The sequence below is a fragment of the Rhineura floridana genome, chromosome 15 (assembly GCF_030035675.1).
Source record: "Rhineura floridana isolate rRhiFlo1 chromosome 15, rRhiFlo1.hap2, whole genome shotgun sequence".
NCBI lineage: Eukaryota > Metazoa > Chordata > Lepidosauria > Squamata > Rhineuridae > Rhineura > Rhineura floridana.
In genome coordinates, this window is record NC_084494.1 from 34,608,997 (window position 1) to 34,633,535 (window position 24,539).

General features: G+C 47.2%; 1 protein-coding gene across 2 annotated transcripts; it reads right to left on the bottom strand.

Annotated features, from left to right (window-relative positions):
- Positions 1-6,687: 6,687 nt before the first annotated feature.
- On the bottom strand, positions 6,688-22,992 carry ECH1 (enoyl-CoA hydratase 1). Of its 2 annotated transcripts, none has more exons than XM_061597205.1 (10): positions 22,872-22,992; positions 19,481-19,661; positions 18,376-18,464; positions 17,151-17,275; positions 17,020-17,068; positions 13,329-13,393; positions 12,273-12,343; positions 11,544-11,615; positions 9,851-10,001; positions 6,688-7,285 (listed from the first exon to the last, which is right to left on the bottom strand). In XM_061597205.1, exons 1-10 carry the CDS (start codon positions 22,915-22,917, stop codon positions 7,181-7,183), a joined length of 954 nt encoding a protein of 317 aa, XP_061453189.1. In that variant the 5' UTR covers positions 22,918-22,992; the 3' UTR covers positions 6,688-7,180. The 2 variants fall into 2 exon arrangements, with proteins under 2 accessions (XP_061453189.1, XP_061453190.1); XM_061597206.1 differs by lacking the exon at positions 22,872-22,992 and adding an exon at positions 19,969-20,464.
- Positions 22,993-24,539: the final 1,547 nt, after the last annotated feature.

Below are 24,539 nucleotides of genomic sequence, written 5' to 3' on the forward strand. Positions count from 1 at the left end.
TGCCCAGAGTGCATGTATTCTCTGACAGCCATATAAACATTGTTGATAAATGATCATAAAATTTTACTCTGTTAATGTGTACACAGTCCTTGCAGTGCGGACTACAACCCAGGAAATAGCCCAACGGCAAAGACTTCTGTTTGTTCTGCTGCTAAACCTAAGCTGTAGGCTTGTATCAGAACTATAATTCCCAGGGTTCTTCAAATGAGGGGGACAGCCCAGTACTGAAAGCACTTTACATTGGGCATACACGCTCTATGAAAACCTTGGGATACACCAGGGCTGGGGAAACCTGTGGTCCTCCAGGTGTTGCTGGATAACTACTTCCATCATCTCAGACCACTGACCATGCTGGCTGGTCCTGATGGGAACTGGAGTCCAGCAATATCTAGACCAGATGTGGGGAACCTTTGGCCCTGCAGATGTTGCTGGACTACAAATCCCATCAGCCCCAGTTAAATATGGCCAACTGCAACATCTGGAGGACCAATAGTTTCTCACTCCTGATCGAGAGAGTACCTGGGCTATACTATCAGGAACTACCCCAAAATTCCACCTCTCTTCACCCTCAGTTCATCCCTGCCCAATGTAAAGCACTGCTTCATCTTTCTCCTGACAACCATGAGTACTAGATTTTTTTAACCCAATTCTGTTCTAGAAAATACAAATGATCTTTGTAATGTAGGTTTCTGTACACCTCTCTCTCTCTCTCTCTCTCTCTCACACACACACACACACACACACACACACTCACACCCACACACGTTTCACTGGTCCCACTGGTCCCTCCTCTCAGATTATAAGCTCTTGCTCTAAGCATGCCCAGAACAACATAGAAAGCTGCTTAACAGTTAGGCAGGGCAGAGAATTTAGCCCAAACCAGGAAAGGCAGCCAGCGGAAACTGTTGTTCTTCTGTTCGCCTGTGATCAGGAAGGGAAGTCAGTCAAGCGACTACAATCAATATTTGTTCATATTCCTTGGGAGTTTTTGAAAATCTGCAAACACTACATAATGAATCATCTTTTAAATCATTGTTTAAAGTTCCCTTTACGTTGAAATGAATGTAAGTGTAAATAGTTGTATAAGTTACATAAATGATGTTAAATAGTGGACAGCGTTAAAAGAGAATATACAAATTCAATGGCCACTAGCCATGATGGCTGTGCTCTGCTGCCACGGATGGACTGCCTTCAAGTCGATCCCGACTTATGGCAACCCTATGAATAGGGTTTTCATGGTAAGCGGTATTCAGAGGGGATTTACCACTGCCTCCCTCTGAGGCTAGTCCTCCCCAGCTGGCTAGGGTCTGCTCTGCTTGCCACAGCTACACAAGCTGGCCCCTTCCTTGTCCGCAACTGCCAGCTGGGGGGCAACTGGGCTCCTTGTGACTATGTAGCTTGCTCACAGCTGCACAAGTGGCAGGGCACGTAACCCCTGAGCCACTCACTGTGTGGGTGATCTTTAGCTGGCCCTTGACCCCCAGGAGGCACGAGTGGGGATTTGAACTCGCAGACTGGACTCCCAACGAGGCTCTCCTCCCCACTGTGCTATACCAGCTGCCGTAGTTGGAGGTAATACGCTTGCTGGAAACTGCAGGAGGAGAGAGCGCTCTTGTGCTCTGGTCTTGCATGTAGGCTTCTCATAGGCATTCGGTTGGCCACTGTGAGGACAGGATGCTGGGCTAGATGGGCCACTGGCCTGATCCAGCAGGACTCTTCTTAATGACAGTGAGATGAACAAGAGTATTTGGCAGAAATCAAATTGCAGTGAACGGAAACAGCGCTGATTGTGACGAATACAGATTAAAATAGAAATTGCTGCCTTCTTACATTCCTCCTTATGCTGAACCAGACCATTGGTCCGTCTAGCTCAGTACTGCATAGACTGACTGGCAGTGGCTCTCCTCAGGTTCAGGCAGGGAGTATCTCCTGGCCCTTCCCGGCAAAGCTGCTAGGGACTGAAGCTGGGATGCAAAGGAGCTGCTCTGCTGCTGAGCTGTGTCCCTTCCCCTTTAACTACCCTCTAGCCTTAACAGCAAGATCTTTATTGCTTATTTGCCAAGCTTCAGTTATCAACCGCCCACACATGCCGATTCCAATCTGCCAGAGGCCAACAGGTGCTGGTATCTGCCCAAGTGCCTCTAAGACAGAAAGGAACCTCAAAACCTCACGCTTGGAGGTTATTTTCTAAGGTTCAGGAAACTTGCCTGGCACTGACGGGCATGGAGACTACGAGAGAGGTGGGAACGGCTGCTCCAACAGAAGCTGCTTTGCCTCATCTCTGAAAGCAGGATTGGTCATGGCCAGGGGTGGATGAGAATTTTGTTTCAGTTCTCATTTCAAGCATAATCTACCACATTTGCACTTTCTGAAACTATGAGAACCTAAACACAGCCATCCTTTGAAATTTGCACTTATTCGAAGTTTGCAGTGCGGTTCGTCAACCAACCAATGTTTACAAAAATGCATATATTAGGGAGAAAAATGGAAATGGACTGCCTTCAAGTCAATCCCGACTTATGGCAACCCTGTGAATAGGGATTTCATGGTAAGCAGTATTCAGAGGGGGTTTACCATTGCCTCCCTCTGAGGCTAGTCTTCTGCAGCCGGCTAGGGCCTGCTCAGCTTGCCACAGCTGCACAAGCCGGCCCCTTCGTTGTCCGCAATTGCCAGCTGGGGGGCAACTGGGCTCCTTGGGACTCTGCAGCTTGCCCACGGCTGCACAGAACTGAAAGAACCGAAATTGACAGATCTTTCCATCCCTAGTCACAGCCCACTGAATTTCAAGAGAGGCCTATTGATATTTGTGGGTTCGTTCCATTCAAGACCTGCTTCTGCATTACTGCCTTGGTGGGTGTATTCAGCCACCAAATGGCATAAAAAGTCCCATAGTCAGAATCAGGACATTGCTTTGGCTCGCCCTCCATAGTCTACTCTGAATAGCAGTCACTTTTCAAGGTAGCACAGCGATCCTCAGAGCCAACGTCTTCACGAGAAACATCCACGACTGAACCTTGAACTTTCTGCCTGCAAAAGCACCAGCATGAGGGTAGTGGTTAGAGCAGAGGGGTCCCCCAGGTGTTGCTTGACTCCAGGGAAGAGTCAAGGATGATGGGAGTTCGACAACACCTGGAGGCCAAAGGTTCCTTGCCCCTGCTTTAACCACTACCCCATGTTAGCTCTTTTGTATGCAGAAGGCCCAATTCAAATTTGAAATCAATTCAGATTTGAGCTTGGTTGCTAATTGACCAGAATTGGAAGCAAAATTCTTCTTGGATATTCCCTCCTGGAGACCAACATGAAACTCTGCTTCCTGTTCCCTTTCCCCACCCCCTTCCTATCCACCCCTCAAAATGATCTCATATTTCTAGTTCTCAGCTACCAAGAAAAGGTGGGCAGCAAAGAATTGTGGACTGGCCTGTCAAGGGCTGCATTTCCACAAGGATAATCTACATAAGGGCCCCAGAGATGGACGAAATTTAACACCTGGTGAACACGATTCACATCCTGAGGATTTGAACATGCTCTCGCTAAAATAAATAAATAATATTTCTAGTTCTTATGGATGCCAATACAGGATCAGACTAAGAGGGGCAAAGAAAGGATTTGACATTACGGGCCTTCCAAAACATGTGTACCTCCTGGCTCCTTCCCCATGAAAAGAAGAAGAAATGAAGAGGAGAGAATGAAAGAACTGGGTATGTTTAGCCTGGAGAAGAGAAGACTGAGGGGAGATATGATGGCACTCTTCAAGTACATGAAAGGTTGTCACATAGAGGAGGGCCGGGTTCTCTTCTCGATCATCCCAGAGTGCAGGACAGGAAATAATGGGCTCAAGTTGCAGGAAGCCAGATTTCCACTGGACATCAGGAAAAACTTCCTAACTGTTAGAGCCATACAACAATGGAACCAATGACCTAGAGAAGTAATGAGCTCTCTGACACTGGAGGCATTCAAGAGGCAGCTGAATTTGGATTCCTGCATTGAGCAGAGGGTTGGACTTGATGGCCTTATAGGCCCCTTCCAACTCTACTATTCTGTGATGCAACATGGATGTCTGCATCTTCAAACTGCATTGATTTAAAACAATCAGACAGTCAGCCTGGGGCAGAATACTGATGTATGTTATTCTGCATCCAAATTTCAACCTGGCCTCTGATTACCAGATACCACTCTCTGCAATCTTGGAGAGGGGCCAGCACCAGCCTGACCTTACGCTGTTTCACTCAGAAGAAAGTATCAGAGTGTTCAGTTTCCCTCTGCAAGGGTGGGGGACCTATTAAATTGGTCCGCCCCCGGAGACTAATGGATCCTGAGGGTTTCCAAAGGGCTCTGGGGGATTTTCCGACTGAGAAGACTGGCGCTCTTGTCGAAGCCCTGGTTGAATTGTGGAATACGGAGATGACCCGGGCGGTTGACACGATCGCTCCCATGCGCCCTCTCCCTTGCAGAGCTCATACAGCTCCATGGTATACCTTGGTGCTGAGAGCGATGAAGCAAGAGAGGAGGAGGCTTGAGTGCAGATGGAGGCGAACTCCCGACGAATGCAATTATGCCTTGGTAAGTGCCTGTTCTAAGCGGTATATAGTAGCGGTGAGGGCAGCAAAAAAGAGATATTTTGCTGCCACAATTAAGGCATCTCTCTCCCGCCCAGCGGAGCTCTTTAAAATTGTACGAGGGCTTTTACATTCTGGCCCTCGGGATACTATAGATTCATCTGTAGCCCGCTGTGAAGAGTTCGCTGGACACTTCCAGGATAAGATCGCATGCATTCGCCGGGACTTACGACTCCAATATTATGGCAGTGGGATCTAATGAAGCATCCAGAACACGGTCTTGTCCTTATTTATTGGATGAGTTTCAGTCTGTGCAGCTTGAGGATGTTGACAAGGTCCTTGGACTGGTGCGGGCGACCACATCTGTGCTGGACCCTTGCCCCTCTTGGCTGGTGAAAGCTGGCAGGACCGGAACCGCCGGCTGGGCCAAGGAGATAATAAACGCCTCTTTGAGAGAGGGAGTGGTCCCTGACTGCCTAAAAGAGGCAGTAGTGAGACCGCTCCTGAAGAAACCCTCTTTGGACCCAGATAACCTGAATAACTATAGACCTGTGGCGAATGTTCCGCTCTTGGGCAAGGTGCTGGAACGGGTGGTTGCCGGCCAGCTCCAGGGGCTCTTGGATGACACTGATTATCTTGATCCATTTCAATCCGGTTTTAGGCCCGGTTTTGGCACTGAAACAGCCTTGGTCGCCCTGTATGATGACCTTTGTCGGGAGAGGGACAGGGGGAGTGTGACTCTGTTGATTCTCCTTGATCTCTCAGCTGCTTTTGATACCATCGACCATGGTATCCTTCTGGGAAGACTCACGGAGTTGGGAGATGGGGGTACTGCTTGGCAGTGGCTCCGCTCCTACTTGGTGGGTCGCCACCAGAAGGTAGTGCTTGGGGAACATTGCTCGATACCCTGGACCCTCCATTGTGGAGTCCCGCAGGGATCGGTACTGTCCCCCATGTTTTTTAACATCTACATGAAGCCGCTGGGTGCGGTCATCAGGAGTTTTGGGCTGCGTTGTCATCAGTACGCTGATGACACGCAGCTCTATTTCTCCCTTTCATCTTCTTCAGGTGAGGCTGTTAACGTGCTAAACCGTTGCCTGGCCACGATAATGGACTGGATGGGAGCTAACAGACTGAAGCTCAATCCAGACAAGACTGAGACGCTGTTGGTGAGTGCCTTCACTGCCCAGATGGTGGATGCTCATCCTGTTCTTGATGGGGTTACACTCCCCTTGAAGGAACAGGTTCGTAGCTTGGGAGTTCTTTTTGATCCTTCCTTGTCTCTTGAGGCCCAGGTGGCCTCGGTGGCACGGAATGCTTTTTACCATCTTCGATTGGTAGCCCAGCTACGTCCCTATCTGGACAGTGACGACCTCGCCTCAGTTGTTCATGCTCTGGTAACTTCTAGATTGGACTACTGCAATGCGCTCTACGTTGGGCTGCCCTTGAAGACTGTTCGGAAACTACAGCTAGTCCAGAATGCAGCGGCCAGATTGCTGACGCGGACCAGGTCCGCTCATATAACACCTGTTCTGGCCTGTCTGCACTGGCTTCCTGTTTGTTTCCGGGCTAGATTCAAAGTGCTGGTTTTGACCTATAAAGCCCTACACGGCATGGGACCGCAATACCTGGTGGAACGCCTCTCCCAATATGAACCTACCCGTACACTGCGCTCAACATCTAAGGCCCTCCTCCGAGTGCCATCCCATCGAGAAGTTTGGAGGGTGGTGACTAGAACTAGGGCCTTTTCAGTGGTGGCCCCCGAACTGTGGAACAGTCTTTCCGATGAGGTGCGCCTGGCGCTGACGCTACTATCTTTTCGGCGCCAGGTGAAAACCTTTTTATACTCCCAGGCATTTTAAAGTGTATTTTAAGAGTATTTCACTATTATTTTGTATTTTGGACGTTGTTTGGTTCTTTTATTGTTTGTTTGTTTTTGGTTCTTGATTTATTGTATTTATTGTACTTATACACTGTGCTTGTTTTATCTTTTATGTACACCGCCCAGAGAGCCTTCGGGCTTAGGGCGGTATATAAATAAAATAAAATAAATAAAATAAATAAATTTATATTACTCCAAGGTAAGCAATGACAGGGTTGCAGCTGCAGTAAAGAGGAGGGCAATTTGGGGTTCGTTTACCTTTTATGGTTTTATTTGTTTAGTTTGTTTACAAACACTTTTTTTTTTTTTGTAAACAGCACTGAACCATTTTGGAAGAGCGGTATATAAGTATAAGCAAGGAAATAAATCTCAATCAAGAGAAGAACCAACATACCTACTAGACTAGACTAGACTAGAGCACCACTGAAGCAGCATTTAATCTCTGTTGAAATAACCTCCTTTTCCTAGAGTGCTGATTATGTTTTAAACCTTTATTTCTGTTCTACCATTCACCTTTCTTTTTTTTTGGGAAAGCAGATTTTTCCAAGAAGACAGGTCTCTACCCCCGCCCCGCCCTCCTAAATAGTTAAGTGTCACGTCCCTCTCCCCAATGCAGATGGAACGTGTCCTTAAAGGCACTTGTGCCCCCTTCTCTTATGGGGGCCTGGAGCTCAGTCTAACCCACAGGCGCAGCAGCAGGCCGACCCGTCTGCTTTGCTGCCTCCCTGTGCAAGGCAGGCAGCTACAGCTTGGAGTACGCAATCTGTTTGGGAGTCTTCTTCTCCATGATGGCTTGGGCGGACTTGATGATGTCCTCTGTCTGCAGCATGCTCATGTTCCAGGCAGCCTGCAGGGCAGAACAAGGTGGAATCAGAACAGGGGCAGGGAGGGGAAAGGCAAGGTGACCGCTGCTATCAGGGAGGGCGTAGCCACAGCGATCTACACCAGGGGTCCCCACACTGTGGTCCACAGAGCACCAGCAGTCCACAAGCTTCGTTTAGGTGGTCTGCGGTGTGTCTGTGGATTTGTGGTTGAAGCTGGGATATGCACATCCTTCTCAATGAACATTCATGTTCGATTTTTAATTGCATTTTATTGCTTCTCCTATTTCTAATATTGTATCGCAATTTGAATTCTGTGGAATACAATAAAATGCAACACGTAAGCAATCAATTGCTGTTAACTTGTCTTGTTATGTGTGACGCCCTGGGCTCCTTTGGAAAGAAGGGCAGGATATAAATTTAATAGTAAAGTAAATAAATAAAAGCAACAAAAACGCAATGAAAAATAACACAGCATCTAGCACAGCTCATTACAATTCTTACAACAGGCAGGAAATCCATTAAGTGGTCCACCAAGACCATCAGCAATTTTTCAAATGGTCCATGGGGAGAAAAGGTTTGGGAACCCCTGGTCTACTATACCTTGGAAAGTTGTTTGTTCTCTGTGCATCTGGACACTTCTTAAGATATCAGGTGGCACCCAATCCGTTCATTCCGTTAGTGCAACGGTTTACACGTGCACAACAGGACTCCCCCCTCTCCTGCCCCTGCCCCTCCCCAAATATATTCCAGAGGGTTGAGGAAACCCCTGGAACAGATTTGGGGGGTGCAGGGGAAGGAGAGAGGGAAGTTCCATCGCACAAGCATAAATCTTTGGGCTGGCAGAACAAGTTACTTAGCGGCACATTGGATACAATAAATCCAATTTTGTACAATGGTTTCTGAGAGCAAGGAGCAGGTTTTCATATATGTTTCGATACTCCTGGAAGCCATTTTGAATCAAGATGGCAGACTGAACCTTTAAAAACTGCACTGATTTTTTTTGTTCCTTCGAATTCCCAAGCAACATCAGGTACGAGGCTGCTAATGCTCTCTTAAAACTATTCCAACCTGAGTCAGACCAAGGTTCCAGTTCCCCTCCCCACACCTTAGCAATGTCTTAACCACCAACAGCAGCCAAATACAACAGGCAGCCAAAGGCTACAGAAACACAAGAAGTGTGGCAAAGTTTGAAGGTCTCCAGAAATTTCATCAGGCACGTTACCCAAAGCAGCGAAAAAGGGGGCAAAAACAAAAAAAGCCAGGTTGATGCTGCAGTTAGCAGACTCAGTTCCCAAGGAGGAGGTTACAAGCTGAATTAATCCCTCCCAAGTAATTAATTAAAGTCTGGCTCTCTCAGAGGTGGGGAGCAGCCATTGCTTCTTTATCCCAGAATTCTAGGTGTGTAACCTGGGAGGGGCTTAAGCAGCCAGCAATCTCCAACCTAGAACAGTTTTAAGTCTACAACATCGGCCTAATTTTTGTACTTGTTTGCTTTTATTTTTCTTGCCTCCCTCACCTCCGGCTTTGCGTAATATCTTGCCCAATGAAGAGTTCTGAAAAACTCAAAGCTTGCGACACTTTTTGGTTGGTCCCAGTTAAACATACTGCCCAGCTGCTGACTTTGCACCTATTCATAGCTTCCCATCACTTCTTTATTGGCAGGATCTTTTGTTGACTGAGTCAAGTAGGCCAATTTGGTATATTGCAGTGCACCGCCCATGTGCACATCAGAACCTAGAATTCAGCAGCCCAGCACGCATCTTGCACAAGTCATTTGATCGCAATGACATATCTTTTGGTTTCTAGGATTCTGCAGGAGCAAAGGCACATGCACTTTGCTCCTCTTATGAAACAGTGACAAAGGGTAAAACACATTTGCAAGTTGTGAGGAACCGCTGTGGATGGAAGCCTTCCAGGCAGGTATTGTCTGCCTCAGGGGTGGGGAGGCTTTTCCAACCCGAGAACCACATGCCAGTGGTGAGTGGGGCCAGAGGCAGAAGTGAGCACAGCAATGAATGCAAAATGTAACCTTTTTGTACCAGTAGGCTAGTTTCTACACTACTACTACTTTGGGCACATAATAACAAGGCATGATTCACTAGAAAAGACAATAATGCTGGGAAAAACAGAAGGGAGTTGAAAAAGAGGAAGGCCAAACAAGAGATGGATTGATTCCATAAAGGAAGCCACAGACCTGAACTTACAAGATCTGAACAGGGTGGTCCATGACAGATGCTATTGGAGGTCGCTGATTCATAGGGTCGCCATAAGTAGTGATCGACTTGAAGGCACATAACACCCCCCCCCTTTCTATTCTCCATCCAGGCAACCAGGAGGCACTATCAGCATTTGAAGACATATTCCAGCCAGGCAAACGCACCAAAAGTCGCATGTGAAGTAAGGCCAGCAAGGGGTGTGGCCTGGGGAGAGTCCCAAGAGGACAGAGGTGCCTGCAGGGCTGCATTTAGCCCCTGGGCCTGAGGTTGCCCGTACCCTTGGCCTACCCCCGCCCTATATCCAGGAGATGCCGGGAATCAAAGCCGAGACAGTCTAATGTGACAAGGACACGGATCCACCACATCACTGACCATATAATTCAGGCCATCGGACACAGGATGGTCCCTGGAGTAGACGAGGTTGACTTTGCTGCCCTGCACGGCAACCGGGCTCCTGCTGGCGATCTCGGTAGCCAAGTCAAAGGCGCTCTGCATCATGGCCTCCTTGTCTTGGAAGACACGGCTGGAGAAGAGAGCAGGATTGTAAGAGTTAAGCCAAGGGGCTTTCTGACATTATGGATCACTTCGTTTCTCATGCCGAAGCGGGTGGGTGGTGGGTTGGGAGAACACACTTGAAGTTGTCTTGCTAAAATGGGCAAATCTACAGACATCTTTTTTTTTGGGGGGGGGGATTTGCATTTATAAGATGTATTAAACATACTCTAAAACTATTTGTAGACAACAACCTCTGAGATTCCACGGAGCCACAGTGGCCGATAGCTACTGAAGAGCTTCTCCTCCTCTGTGAACTTGTCTCCATCTTTTCTAACCTTATCTAAGAGACAGCAGCGACCCCTCACCTGGCAACTCCGATTAAATAACACTCGAGCGCAGCAGCACTTCCTTTTGTCGGTCCTAAGTGCTGTACCTCGACTGTCTTCCTTCGCATTTGCCATATAAAACTGATTCTGGCTCACTTGCATTGGCTGCCTGTATGTTTCCAAGCTCGATTCAAGGTGCTGGTTTTAACCTATAAAGCCTTAAATGGCTTAGGACCACAATACTTCATGGAACACCTCTCCCGACATGAACCCCACCGTACACTACGCTCAACATCCAAGGCCCTCTCTGAGGGAAGCTCGGAGGATGGCAACAAGGGAGAGAGCCTTCTCAGTGGTGGCCCCCAAATTATGGAATCATTTCCCTGATGAGGCGCGCCTGGTGCCAACACTGTTATCTTTCCGGCACCAGGTCAAAACTTTCCTCGTCTCCCAGGCATTTTAGCATGTGTTAATTTAAAAACACATTTAATTTTTTTTTAATTGTGTTTTTAAATTGTTTGTGTTTTAAAATTTGTATATTTGTTTTTATTGTTTTTAATTGCTGTAAACCACCCAGAGAGCTTCGGCTATGGGGCGGGATATAAATGTAATAAATAAATAAAACAAACAAATAAATAATAAATAAGTTTAAAAGCCCCAAGGGCCAAATGCAGCCTCTGGGCCTTTCTGTTTGGCTTTTGGGACTCTTCTCAGCAGGGACCCTTCACCGGTCCTGTTCACACCTGGCTGAAATGTGCCCTTGAACTGGGGTCATACCTCTTGCTTGCCTGGGTGGGTAAGAGTCACAGCTGTTGCCCTGTCCACTACTGGGATGCGACCCTCGGAGGGAAGCCCAAGAGGAAATGGGGGCTTCAGGTTCCTTCCCCCCCCCCCACCTCCGCTTTAGCCTGAGAAAATGCTTCGACCCCTGGGTCATGTGAGTTGCTCCTTTTTCTGCCTCCGTACCAGCGATTTTGTTTTTTTAGAGGGGGCTTCCAGGTCACTGCAGTTAAGGTGAGGCCGCACCAGACAGCTACTCTGCATAATATCTTTTGCCATTCTAATTTAAACAGCTTTCCCTACGAGTGATTTCCAGATACTGAATTTGCCTTTTGCGCAGCCGGCAGCGGCCATAAAATGAAAAGTGTGAGTTGCCTCAAAGAGGGTTGTGGCTGAGGAGGAAGTGCTGTTATAAGGCCACACAATTCAGAGCAGGCAGGCTATTGATCAAATGACACACACACCTGACTAGGCCGTGGCTTTCAGCCTCTGGAGCCATCAGTTTCCGGGCAGCGAAGACCAGCTCGTTCACCAGGCTGGGGAGAGGAGAACAAGAGTCAGCATGTCAGGCTAATTTGTTTGCTATTTGTGGCATTAACTGCTCTTGAGGTTTCAAGCCCGTCCCGACGTTCTAGGCCCAGGTCTGTAAGGCCACAGGTGGCCCCCGGGTCTTTCTGTCTGGCTCTTCCCAGGCCACACCCCCTCCCGAGCCAGCTCAGCTTTGAGCTCCCCCCTTGAGCATTCTGGCTGGTAATGTGTCCTTGAACTCTGATAATGCTGATGGAGGACACAGAGGGGTGTGTGAATGTGCGTGGAAAGAAGCCTACTGTGCAAAAGGTAACATTCCCATTGGCTGCTCTGTCCGGTTTTACCTCTGGCCTCACCCACAGCCGGCATCCAGTCCCTGGGATGGCCCAGAAGGGAATGTACCGCTCAGGCTGAGAAAGATTCCCCACCCCCACTCTAGGCATACACAGTTGGCTTCCCACATCCGACCACTGCGGGGGACCTCAGCTGCTCCCACAGCCTTCCCATCCGGGCACAGAGCTCCAGGTTCTACTTGGCCCTGATGGTCTCTCTTGCGGCAGAGATTGGGTCAACAGAGCCACTCCCCCAACTCAAGTGAAGCTGCTTGTCCTCCTCCCGTATGGGTTAAAAGAGAAGGAAGAGAAGGAGCAAAGCCAAGCGCCAACCTCCAGTTTCCGATGATATGAGGCAACCGCTGCAAAACACCAACGTCGGCTGCCAACCCGACATCCACTTCCTGGGAGGGAGAGAAACGCGTTCAGACGTCACAGGACGTGGAAGGAAAAGGTCAAAGTCCTACGAGCCGAAATAGGGGAAAGGGGCCACAATAGCTCGGCGGGAGAGCACCTGCCTGGCATCCAGAAGGTCTCAGGTTCAAGCCCCCGGTAGCGCCAGGTAGGGCTGGGAACGTCTCCCGCCTGAAATCCTGGGGAGTCGCTGCCAGTCAGTGTACACAGTACTGAGCTAGAAAGACCAATGGCCTACTCAGCACATGGCAGCAGAAGGGGTTGGCAGCATTTGTTTATTTACCAAACAAAATTTATACACCACTTGATTGTTAAAAATCTCTAAGCGGTTTACAAGACACATGAACATTATCCATAGAAACAGTTTTTAAAAAGTAACTAGAAACATTTAAAAAAACGATTCAACCGAAATCAAGATTAAAACACATCAGCATCTATGTGTCTGAACAGGCTTGCCTGAAGAGAAATGTTTTAAGCAGGCACTGAAAAAAATACAAATACAAATCAAAGGCACCTGTCTGATGCCAACAGGCAGGGAGTTCCAGAACATAGGTGCTGCCACACTAAAAGAACCATTTCTTACAAGTGCAGAGAAGTATTATGTGGCACCTGTAACAGTGATGGTTCAAAGCACTCGAGGGGGCACATATGGGGTAAGGCGATTTCGCAAGTAAGTTGGTCCCACGTGTTAAGGGCTTTATAAACCAACAGTAATACCTTGAACTTGGCCTGGCAACATATTGGCAACCAGTGCAGATATCTGATCAGAGATGTTTTACGCTGATAGGGTCTCACTCCCGTCAGCTGCAGCATTCTGAACTAACCGCAGCTTCTGGATCAAGCACAAGGAAAGCCCCACATAGAGTGCATTGCAATAGTCTGTGGGTGTGTGCGCGAGCGTGCGTGCGTGAAAGAGGGCCACCAAGTCAGGATGACTTCCTGGGGAAGAAAGGGGCTGCTACTCTCCTAACACACCTTAATCTGGAACCAGGCGTCTTTTGTACAGTAGCGGATATCACAAGCTGAGATGAGATTCATACCTAGAAAAGGAACAAAACCACCCCAAACGGTGCTGTTTATGTTGCAACATGAGGACACGTGGCAGATGTACATGTACTACACTTCCATATGTAGGGCCATATAATTTATTTACATAGGGTTGTACTCAACTAAGTCCTATACAGAGGTGACCCACTGAAATTAATGAACCAAAGTTAGTCATGTCTATTAACTTCAACGGGTCTCTTCTGAGTAGGACTGGTGTTGATTACCACCCATAGTTTAAATATCACTTGGAATGGCCGGATCTCTAAATGGTTTACATAAAATATACAAAACACAAATCATAAGCATTAGAACGTTTCACCATGAGAGTACAACAGTAATACTTAAAAAAAATGAGGGAAACTATGCAAGTAAAACTGAACAGTGCACACAAAAAAAGGAGAATTAAAAATGTAGGGGTGAGAGTCCAGGAAAGCCTGAGTTATATGTTTTTAATAGGCATTTAAAACTTATTTCCATCTCTGCCTTTTGGGTTACCTGGGGAAGGGAATTCCAAAGCATGGGCACCACCACTGAGAAGGCCCTGCCACCACATTGTAGCCAAATGACAACCTGCAGGTCATGGGACAACCAGCAAGGCTTCCCCACAAGATATCAAGAGAACAGCTTTGTCTGTAATGGTCTCAGAAGAATGCCTCTTCTAAGAGGATGGCTGCCATCATGTACATATGCATCATCTAAAACAGGAATGGGAGATCCTCCAGGCTGAGTGTGGCTCTCCAGGACACTCTATCTAGCCCTCAGGGCACTCCCACCTGTTGCTCCTCTCACTTAGGGCTCTGGCCACGCTAATGAGATTGCCCACTAGGGAACACAGTCCTCCGGCTGAAAAAGGTTCCTCACCCCTGATCTTAAAGAAAAAGTATACTATGTACTACTGTTTTTACTCATACGTGAGTTGACTGTGCAATTCTATACATGTCTACTCAGCTGTATGGCCCACCAAATTCAGTGGGGCCTATACTTAGGATACAAGGGCACAGGATTGCAGCCTTAGCTCTAGAAGGCCCCAATGATCTCAATGGGACTTTTGTGTAAACATGTATAGGACTACACTGTCAACCAATTAATTAACTGATCAGTCAACTAAAATGCATGCAATTAATTGACTGTTTTAATTGACCTACATTACGCAAAATAAGATTGTTACATTTAGTTTGTGCCCTGTGTACCTGTTGTTGATTGTAGTGACTGTACCGCCAAATTTCCATTTTTTGTAGTGTTGTTTTATTTATTATTGTATCTAAGGCCTGCTTTTCTTCCATCATGGAACAAGTCGCCCACTCAGGCCCTGCCAACCAGATGCCAACCTGTTTAGGTTCAGTAATGTGACAGCCTCAGTTGCCTTCAGATTATATCCTGGGGCTTACAAAAGCATATACCCTGGGGCCTTTAACAAAGGAGGGCTGGTTAGGTGGCTGATGTGTGGGGATCTAATGCTTTATAGAATTGTTTTTTAAAAAGCTTTACAACACTGCCCTCTGCAGTTGGATAGCTTAAGAGTTAAAAAGAAACTAACCCCCAAAAATTGGCCACTCCAAAGTGATCTGCCATTTCATACTTCTCTAAGGCATCGCCTTTTGGACTGCCTACACTGGTCGAAAGGTAATTCAATGTTGCAAAGTTACAGATGTGGGTATTTAAAGGAGCTCGTGCTAACATTTAAAACCCCAAACGACTTAGGCCCCAAATATCTGAAAAATGGCTTCCTTCCCTATAGACCCTCTCATGTGTTGAGACCGGCAGAGGTAGTTTCACTGCCATTGGAGGTTTTGGATCGTGGTGGTCAGGGAGAGGGCGTTCTCTGTGCAGACCCTATGTTGTGCAACTCCCTCCCCACAGAGCTACACTGGCATCTTCATTATATAGCTATTGTATGCTGAAGATGTCCTTCTCCCTAGCCTTTGACACTTGAGATATAGAATTTTTAGGACCCTCTCTAGTTGTGACTGTAACTTGTTTTAAACTGTTTTTTAATATTGTAGTTAATATTGTTGTGACCTGCCCTGGGACCTTCTGGTGAAGGGGGATTAACAGCAGCAGCAGCAATAGACCAATAAGGAGAGGGAGATGCATGTACCCCGCTGCTTGGACTGACAGTTCTCTTGGGAATGATTACCTGGGAGGTCGCTGACTCATAAGGTCGCCATAAGTCGTAGTTGACTTGGAGGCACATAACAACAAAAGGGCTTAAGAGCCAGCTTGGTGCAGATGGGGAGCAGCAGCTGGAACTGCTCGGCTGGGCATGTGAGCTGTTCGCCCAACTCTGCCTGCACACCTTTGCTCTCCTAGAATCCTCCCTTCCTGCCTGATAACACCAGCCTTTACACCAAGGGAGAGAACATTTTGCTTCAGGCTTGAATAAATCTGCTTGCTGTGTCCAGCATTTTTGAAGAACTGGCTATTGCTTACATTTTTGTTGATATTTCACTGTACTGGAAACAGTTTTCATGTCTGACTCTGGTTCATAAGTTCTGACAGCTCATTTTATAATTTATTTTAAATGTTGTAACATTTATTTTATCAAAATTAATTCTTTATTTGGATTGTTATATTCTGTTTGAACGGACATCGGACCGTTACTGTAATGTTATATTGATATGCATTTTATTCTCTTGTGTCGTGAGCCACTTTGGGAGGATTTGTGCGGAAAAGTGGCATACAAATCAAAAAACTAATAATAATAAACATCCACACACATACTGGTTGGGAGTTGGGACATTTGTGCGAGAAATCCCCACAGTATTCCTGTGCCCCCTCAGTGACCCCTCTCGCAAGATATGAGGGTGTGTAAGGGGATAAAAGATCCCTTCTTTTTCAGTTTCGTGCTCTCATCTTAAGCAGTCCTGCCCCAACCTTCCTTGGGGCAACTTAAGACCTGGGCGCCCCAGTGGAAGGCAGAAGCAAAGAAGCCCATGCCAGAGAGCTCTTGTGCCATCACTTCCTGAAGGGATTATCCATGGCCCGAGAGGACTCTGCAGTGCTATATTTTATAACATTTTTGTGTGTTTTTCATATATTCAAATTATAAATTCCCCTGGGTACCTTTACAGAAAAGAATATAAATGGAATAAACAAGCAAGCAAAGAGATCTCCTCCTGCCTTTCCTTTGCCTCTACTCAACCACTTCAGGTGCTGGGGAAGGAGGACGAAGGTTTGGCTGCTGCTGAAGTGTCTGATTTGGCCAATGGCTAACCAGTTGCCAACTCCTAACATTTGTTGTTGTTATGTGCCTCCAAGTCGACTGCGACTTATGGCGACCCTATGAATCAGCGACCTCCAAGAGCATCTGTCATGAACCACCCTGTTCAGATCTTGTAAGTTTAGGTCTGTGGCTTCCTTTATGGAATCAATCCATCTCTTGTTTGGCCTTCCTCTTTTTCTGCTCCCTTCTGTTTTTCCCAGCGTTAGTGTCTTTTCTAGTGAATCATGTCTTCTCATTATGTGTCCAAAGTATGTTAACCTCAGTTTCATCATTTTAGCTTCTAGTGACAGTTCCGGTTTAAGTCGTTCTAACACCCAATTATTTGTCTTTTGTCATTGGGGGAAAAATGGGGAGAGGAACATCAGGTTATGACGTAAAGGTTGTTGCAAGACTCACCTCCTCCGATGCAGCCCCCATGGATGGCAGCAATTATGGGCTTTGGGCACTACAAGACAGAGAAACAATTAGCCATGGATGAAGATTGTTTCTCAGCAGGGGTGTACCAGCTGCAGAGTCAGCCCACTCACCTTCTCCAACACCGTGAAAGTTTCTTGATATTCCTGGATCTTCTTGTGAATGTTCCAAGCCTTCCGGGCTGTGTCGTCACCTGGCACCATCAGGAACACGCTACCCATCTCCATCAAGTCGATGCCTGCAGAATGACAGCATGGGAGAATGAGGACTGCCCACGTGACTCCAAACCAACACAACAGCAAGCCTGATTCTATATCGCTGTTTTGTTCCAAGGAATCTCCAGATGACCCATTTATTCAGTATTCATCCTGATTCGCTTGCACAAAGCTTACATGGAGGTTAGACTATGTCCAGTCTTTATTGAGCACTGGTTCTGATTTGTTTACGGCATGGTTATATGGCAACTTATTTATTTATTTTATTTTATATATATACTGCCTTTCCTCCCAGTAGGGTGTTTCAATGTCTGCAAGTTAATCACTTGTTCATCCACACTTTTCAACACGTTTCTCTGTCACTTTCCCAATAACAAAAAGTTTGTTTTATATATATACATATATATATATATATATATATATATATAAAGTGGATTTGTTACGCTAGGATGACCGATTCCTTTAATGTACTTTAAATGCACAAAGCTAAAGTTACAGCATGCACTTGAATCTCTTCTAAAAACATTTGACAGCCTGGAGGCACCCTACATTTTGCGCCCAAGAATTCCACATTCTGTACTGTGTGATGTTCAGAAAAGTTGAAGCTTTGCATGTAGTCCAGTTCTGAGATTTCAAACAGACTCTGTTCATATAGTTGTAATGCTCCCTATAACCATGAGAGCCAGCAATGTTTTTAAAAAAACCCACAACTTTCATGCGTATGCCCCAATACACTCTGTGCAAGAAGAGAGTGTATTTCACTCCCCAAGTGTTTGTGCCAGGCTGGAATGTGTCCCTGAACTCTGATAATACCTTTTGCTTCTCAGGATGGAGCATGGAGAGAGGTGAGGGTAAGAGTGTGCAGAAATTGCCCTACTGTACAAAGGTAACAATTACACTCGCTTCTCCACCCATTTTTCCCTCTTGGCCCCACCTACCACTGGCATGTGGTCCTCGGAAGGCTACCTAGAAGGGAAGGCAGCCCTCAGGCTGGAAAAGGTGCTGTGCCCTGCATTCAATGAAGCTTCTTTTTGCAGGATCCAGCCACTACAATAACACAGTGATTTCCCATCCTAGAGCAAAAGCAGCATCCTTCTAGTCCTCAGTGTTTCTCCTCACCTACCTGAAGTGAACATTTTCCCAGCACCAGAGATCACCACTGCATGACATTCCGAATCTTGAGCAACCTTGTTGAAGCATTCTACCATCTCCCTATGGCAAGGGGGGGGGGAGAGAGAGAGAGAACAAAGAGGCAGGTGGGTTGGGAGCACCTGCTGCTCACTTGAGAACAGACACCTGGGAGAATGGGAGGAAGCCACTTGACTTGAGACACGTTTATGCATGTCTCACCTAACAAATCTTCTAAGCAGTCTTACATAGACCCTCATGAAGGCGACTTCATATATGACAGTGTAGTAGGCTTCTATTTCAGGGAGGATTTAGGGAAGGGAGTAGAACGACACATTGCTCGGCTGGCCGTGTACTGAGGCAGCTTAAGCATCCATCAATAATACCCCCCCCAGAGTTTACTCTGTGCTTTTTTCTTTAGTGTATCTTCCAATGTTGTGAAGGGACCAACTTCCAGTGGTGGCCATCACCAGCATGCATCGCTTGGGTGCTTCCTTTACGGGAGACAGAGTGCTGAGGAGATGGCCTTTTCATCTGATCCAGCAAAGCAATTCTGATGCTCTTCCATCCAGTGCCCAAATTATTTGTTTCTGAGCTCCCGAGCCTACAGAACCAGTCACAAGAACAGGCAGGAGCTCAGCAGGATTGTGAAACTGAAAAGTTTTTGCTACTGCAAAATCCAAGTTCTTGTTGCTTAGACTGCTCCAAAGTTGTAGCACAACAAAACTGCTGGTGGAAACTGTCCAAAGCCACCTGCTTCCGATTGTCTTACTCAATGGCTGAATGAGCTTTACTGCATTAGGCTGTAGGCACAGGGCCAATGAGAATCTGCAGTGGTCTCCCTGTGCATAGCCTTCTGCCTTCGCTAAACCTCTTAAGAACCTGGTACCTGGCTTCTTATCTACGAAACACTCATATTATTGCATAGTGAAAACAGATGCCCCTCCTACAATCTTTCTGCATTAGCAGCCCAGCGACACATCCCTATTTGCATCCCTGCCACTCCTCACATCAGGACAAACTGAAAAGCAACCTCCAAAGTAGATCCCCTCATAGCAAAAAACGCTGCAGATTCAGGGACAGCGGAAAATCCCTGTTACCTCCAGAAGGCTGCATTCATAGCATTCCTTTTCTCTGGCCGGTTGAGCTCCACATGCAACACCTTCTCTCGCACCCTCTCCAGCTTCAGGGTTTCATAGGTGTCCAAGGAGTCGGGCTTCTCTGACTGCTGCGACGACATTTGCCTTACACTGAGGCCGGGGGCAGTACGGACAAACAGATCTGGGAGCAGAAATGCACTGTTAACGGGAAAGCCCCTCCCCGACTCAGAATGGACTCAAATGACATGGACAAGTTCTTGAGGGGGAAGGGACAAGGATCCGGTGACAGATAACGTGCTTTGCATGCAGAAGGTTGCAGGTTAAATCCCCCAGCAGGCAGCGCTGGGAACAACGAAAATCTCAGAAAGCTGCTGCTAGTCAGTGTAGGGAATACTGAACTAAGCAGAGCAGAGGTCTGACTTGGCTGAAGGCAGTTTCCTATATGAATCTCGGGGCGGGGGGACTAGAAGCCTTCTCTCACCCAATACCTGCCACTCCCTTCCCCAACTGGAAGACATCTGGGATGGCTCACAAGGCACTTCTGGCAGGCTTGTCACCCCATGCAGCAGCAGCACCAGCAGCACCAGCACCACCTAACAACCAGAAATCTTGAAAAGTGAAGTTCCTACGGTGACTAGTAGCCTGGGCACTGCCCAATCATGGGGCAAAGTCTAGAGCCTGCTTTGAGTTCCCTCAGCTGAGTAAAGTGGAAAAACAAAAAAAAGGGAGGGGGATGTACCTGGTCTCAGAACTGCTCCACACACATACAAACACACACACACATGTTCACACATATATGTTCACACACACACACGTTTCTGGCTCTTTCCTTTCATCATGCTGGACTTAGGAAAGAACACAGGGCACTGCGTTATCACTAGTTGAACCACTGAGCCACCTTGCCCTGTATTGCCAGCACTGACTGGCAGCAGCTTTCCTGGGCTTCAGGGAGGAGTCTTTCCCAGGGCTACCTGGAGACGCCAGGAGCATGGGAAACTTCACTTCCTTCACTTCCAAGAAACCAAATTATTTCTTGAAATTATTCTTTTCGAAAAAAGCACTATAAAGAACAAATCTGAAATAAGAGGCTATGCCAATTTGGCAACAGAGTAACAATCCATAAATTACATGCAACAAAAAAGGATAATGTCTGACGATGCAATAAAGGCTCATCAGGATGATATCTAGGTACTCTGGATAAGACTGTTCTCATGAGGTAGCTGTAAAGAGAGAGATTTTTTTTAAAAAGAAAATGGTATAAGGGCATCAGCTGGTGCAAACAGGCTCTGCTTTAGCTAATCACATAGCAAGAAACTTGAAAAGTCTGTTCTCTCACTGTTGCTTCATCCCATACATAGGAAGCTGCCTTATACCAAGTCAGGCTACTGGGCCTAGCTCAGCGCTGTCTACACCTAGCCCAAGCTCTCCAAGGTTTCAAGCACGGTTCTCTTCCAGTCCTATCTGGGCATGCCAGGGACTGAACCGGGGACCTTCTGTGTGCAAAGGAGATACTCTACCACTGAACTACAGCCTTCCCAGTAAAAGTATGTAGAGTAAGTTCCAAGACGTGGAGTAGCAGAGGCTGAGCTGGAAATCAGAAGTCCTGGGTACATATTTCTCCTCTGCCATGGCCTCACAAGGTGGCCTAAGGCAAAGGCTGGGAAAAACAGAAGGGAGTAGAAGAAGAGGAAGGCCAAACAAGAGATGGATTGATTCCATAAAGGAAGCCACAGAACTTACAAGATCTGAACAGGGTGGTTCACGACAGATGCTCTTGGAGGTCACTGATTCATAGGGTCGGCGTAAGTCAGCAGTATGTGGGATAATAATACTGACTTACCATACAGGATTGTTGTAAGGACTGCAACTAGATAATGCATGCAAAACACTCTGAACATTTGAAAGCGCTATACAAACACTATTGGGATTGTTATTAGGATTGCTGTTATGCAGCTCAGTCCCATCCACATTTACTCTGAAATCTCATTCTGTTCAACAGGACTTCTTTAACAAATTAAGCATGCATAGGATCATGGCCTTCACCAGCCTTTGGACTACAACTCCCATCAGCCTCAGTTAGAATCAGAGAAGCTATAGTCCAAAATATCTGAAGGGCGCAAGTTGAAGGCTGCCATACACTGATGTACCAGAGTGCATTCATAGAAGCAGATGACTAGTCAGTCTGTGAAGCTTTTAAGGGGAAAACACCACTTTATAAACAAATTATTCAAGGCCCTCTCCAAAAGATATTTAGCAAAACCAGCCTAGGTTCCTAGGTAGTCTTAAGCCTAATAATATCAATCCATTTAGTATTAGTATTAATAACATGAATACTAATCTATTTAAATCTTCCCTACAGACTGTCTTGGGTGTTGAGATCAGCAGAAGGGACCCTTTTGGTAGTTCCAACACCCTAGGAAGCTGGGGGTGGTGGAGAGGCCATTCTCTATGGCAGCCCGAGTTGCAGCACTCCTTCCCCACTGAGATGTGTCTGGCAACCTCACTGTACAGCTTTAGGTGAATGCTGAAGATGAAATTCTTTGCCCTGGCCTCTGACACCTGAGAAGTATATTTTTAGGAATTACCCTATTTTGGGATTCTGATTGTTTTTAATACTGTAATTTTAAGGTGGTTGCAACTTGCTCTGGAACCACTGGATGAAGGGTGGGCAATAAATGCTCATCATCTTCACCCCTCCCCCAGCACAGCTACCTCATGTAATAAAGCAGCCTTGGCCAATCTGGTGCTCTCCAGACGTTTTAAGTAACAGCTCTCATCTGTCCCAGCCAGTTGGTTGGGGCTGACGGGAGTTGTCATTCAAAATGTCTGGAGAGTACTAGGTTGGCAAGGGCTGTAATCAAGGGTGTTCAAGTCATCACAACTTTTCCAGCGCTCAGGAAGCCATTTAAAACAGCACAAATATTTACTGCGGAGAAACCTTTGCTCCCTTGGACCAGACAGCTGAGCGGGGGAGGGTAAGGCAGGAGAAAGGGAAAGAAAGAAAGAAAGAAAAGAAAGAAAGAAAGGGAAGACCACCTCCCCTATCCCCAAGGAGGGGAGAGCTGGAGGAAGGCAGGAGAGAAGGAGTGGAGGGAAAGACCCCCCCAAAAGGAATCAGGCAACATAGAAGATGCAGAGGGGGAGGGGGACAGGGACCCCCACCCCAAGGGCTGTTGAAGGAAAGCAAAACGGGAGAAAAAGGGTTGAGGGGAAATCCCCCCCCCCAAGGGATCTGCCAGCTAAGAGGTCAGAGATAAAAGACGTGAGGAGAAGCTCCCTCCCCCCAAAAAGGAAGGGGGCAGCTGTGAATTAGGGGTAAACAGGAGACAGTCAAGGGGTGCGTGTGGAGGAGACGTGGAAGGGAAGGGGAGCCGCCTCCCTCCCCACTCACGCCTCGGGAGTAGCCCTCTCAGGACGGCACAAGCAGCCACCGCCATGCACGTTCCCTCTCAGTCTGTCAGGCAAAGGGGCTGGGCAGGGGAGGAAGGCCGCACCAGCGAGTGGGAAGGCTAGACGGTCTCTTCCTATTACTCTCGTCACCTGACGCATACGCAAGTCCCACTCCCTCCCTCCTGGCGGAAGAAGGGACTCTGCGCGTTAGCTAATCCGTTCCTTCGCCCGTCGGCGAGGGAAGAGTACGCACGCGCGCGCTCCCCCTCTCTTCCGGCTGAAGCTGGGAGGTGCCTGCTGCCCGGAAAGAGCACGTGGAGACCTTGAAAGTTTGTTATAGCAGGGATGGGCCGCTGCGCTCTAGCGGGGGAATGTTCTGGCGAGTTTATAAAGCCGGAGGTGGGGCGGGGTAGATCTAATGGCATATTTTAGAAGTGATTTGCAGTAGATCGGCAGGGGTTTCTGTCTCGCAGTTGTTTAATAGCAGCCCACTTTCCAGCTAAAACGGGCTGCTGAAACAAATTCCTTGGCTTAGAAATTGTTTGGAGAGCGGCTGTTCTTTTCATTCTAACACTACAGCTACGTATCCACCATACGTTTAAAGCACATAGCTTCCTCCAAAGAATGCCGGCAACTGTAGTTTACCCCTCACACACTTACAATTCCCTTTTTTTTTAAGGGGGGGGTGAGAAGACGTGTGTGTCCACAGCCTGACTTTTACACCTGCTTGCACTTGGCAGTTGGGCTTCTAGAGAGAAAAAAATGCAACAGGCATAGGCCATGTACACGAGACCTCTCATTTTATCTTCCCATTTAATCTCTGAAAAGCAGGTTTGACCCATCCCTTGCAGCCCAAGGTCAGCCAGCCCTTTCCTCCTGTCAGCAGTTTTATTTTGTGTAACAAAACAATGCTAGGCAACCTGACTCCAGGAAAATGACCAATGGAAAGTGAGCAAGGAAATAGCAGCCGTCTTCCGCAACTGGGTTCCCTTCCAGATGGTTTTGGACTACACATGGGCTGGGGCTGATGAGAGTTGTTGCTCAAAACATTTGGAGAGCACCAAGTAGGGGAACGTCAAACTAATCCTTACAGAAGAAATTGAGGCCTTCCTACTATTTTTTTAAAATATTCATATGATAGGGAAGGCCAAAAATGATAGGCACACCACCACACTAGCTCATTTTTCACCCTATGAGCTAGTATGAAAACAAATTGGCCCCAAACAAGCTGGAGGCACATGGAGGCCACCTCTCACCATTCATAACTGCTTTGATGTTTTATGAATGGAAGCCACTGAATTTTTACAATAGGCAGTATATAACTATTTCAGATACAGTGCTACTAAACACGCAGAGTGGTAAGTGGCGGTAACGCAGCCGAAACCTCTGCTCACGGCCGGAGTTCGATTCCAACGGAAGGAGGAAGTCAAATCTCCGGTAAAAGGGGTCGAGGTCCACTCAGCCTTCCATCCATCCGTGGTTGGTAAAATGAGTACCCAGCATATGCTGGGGGGTAAAGAAAGGCCAGGGAAGGAACTGACAATCCCACCCCATATATAGTCTGCCTAGTAAACGTCGCAAGACGTCACCCTAAGAGTCGGAAACGACTCGCACTACAAGTGCGGGGACACCTTTACCCTTTTTTATACTCAGGAACCCACTTCCAAGT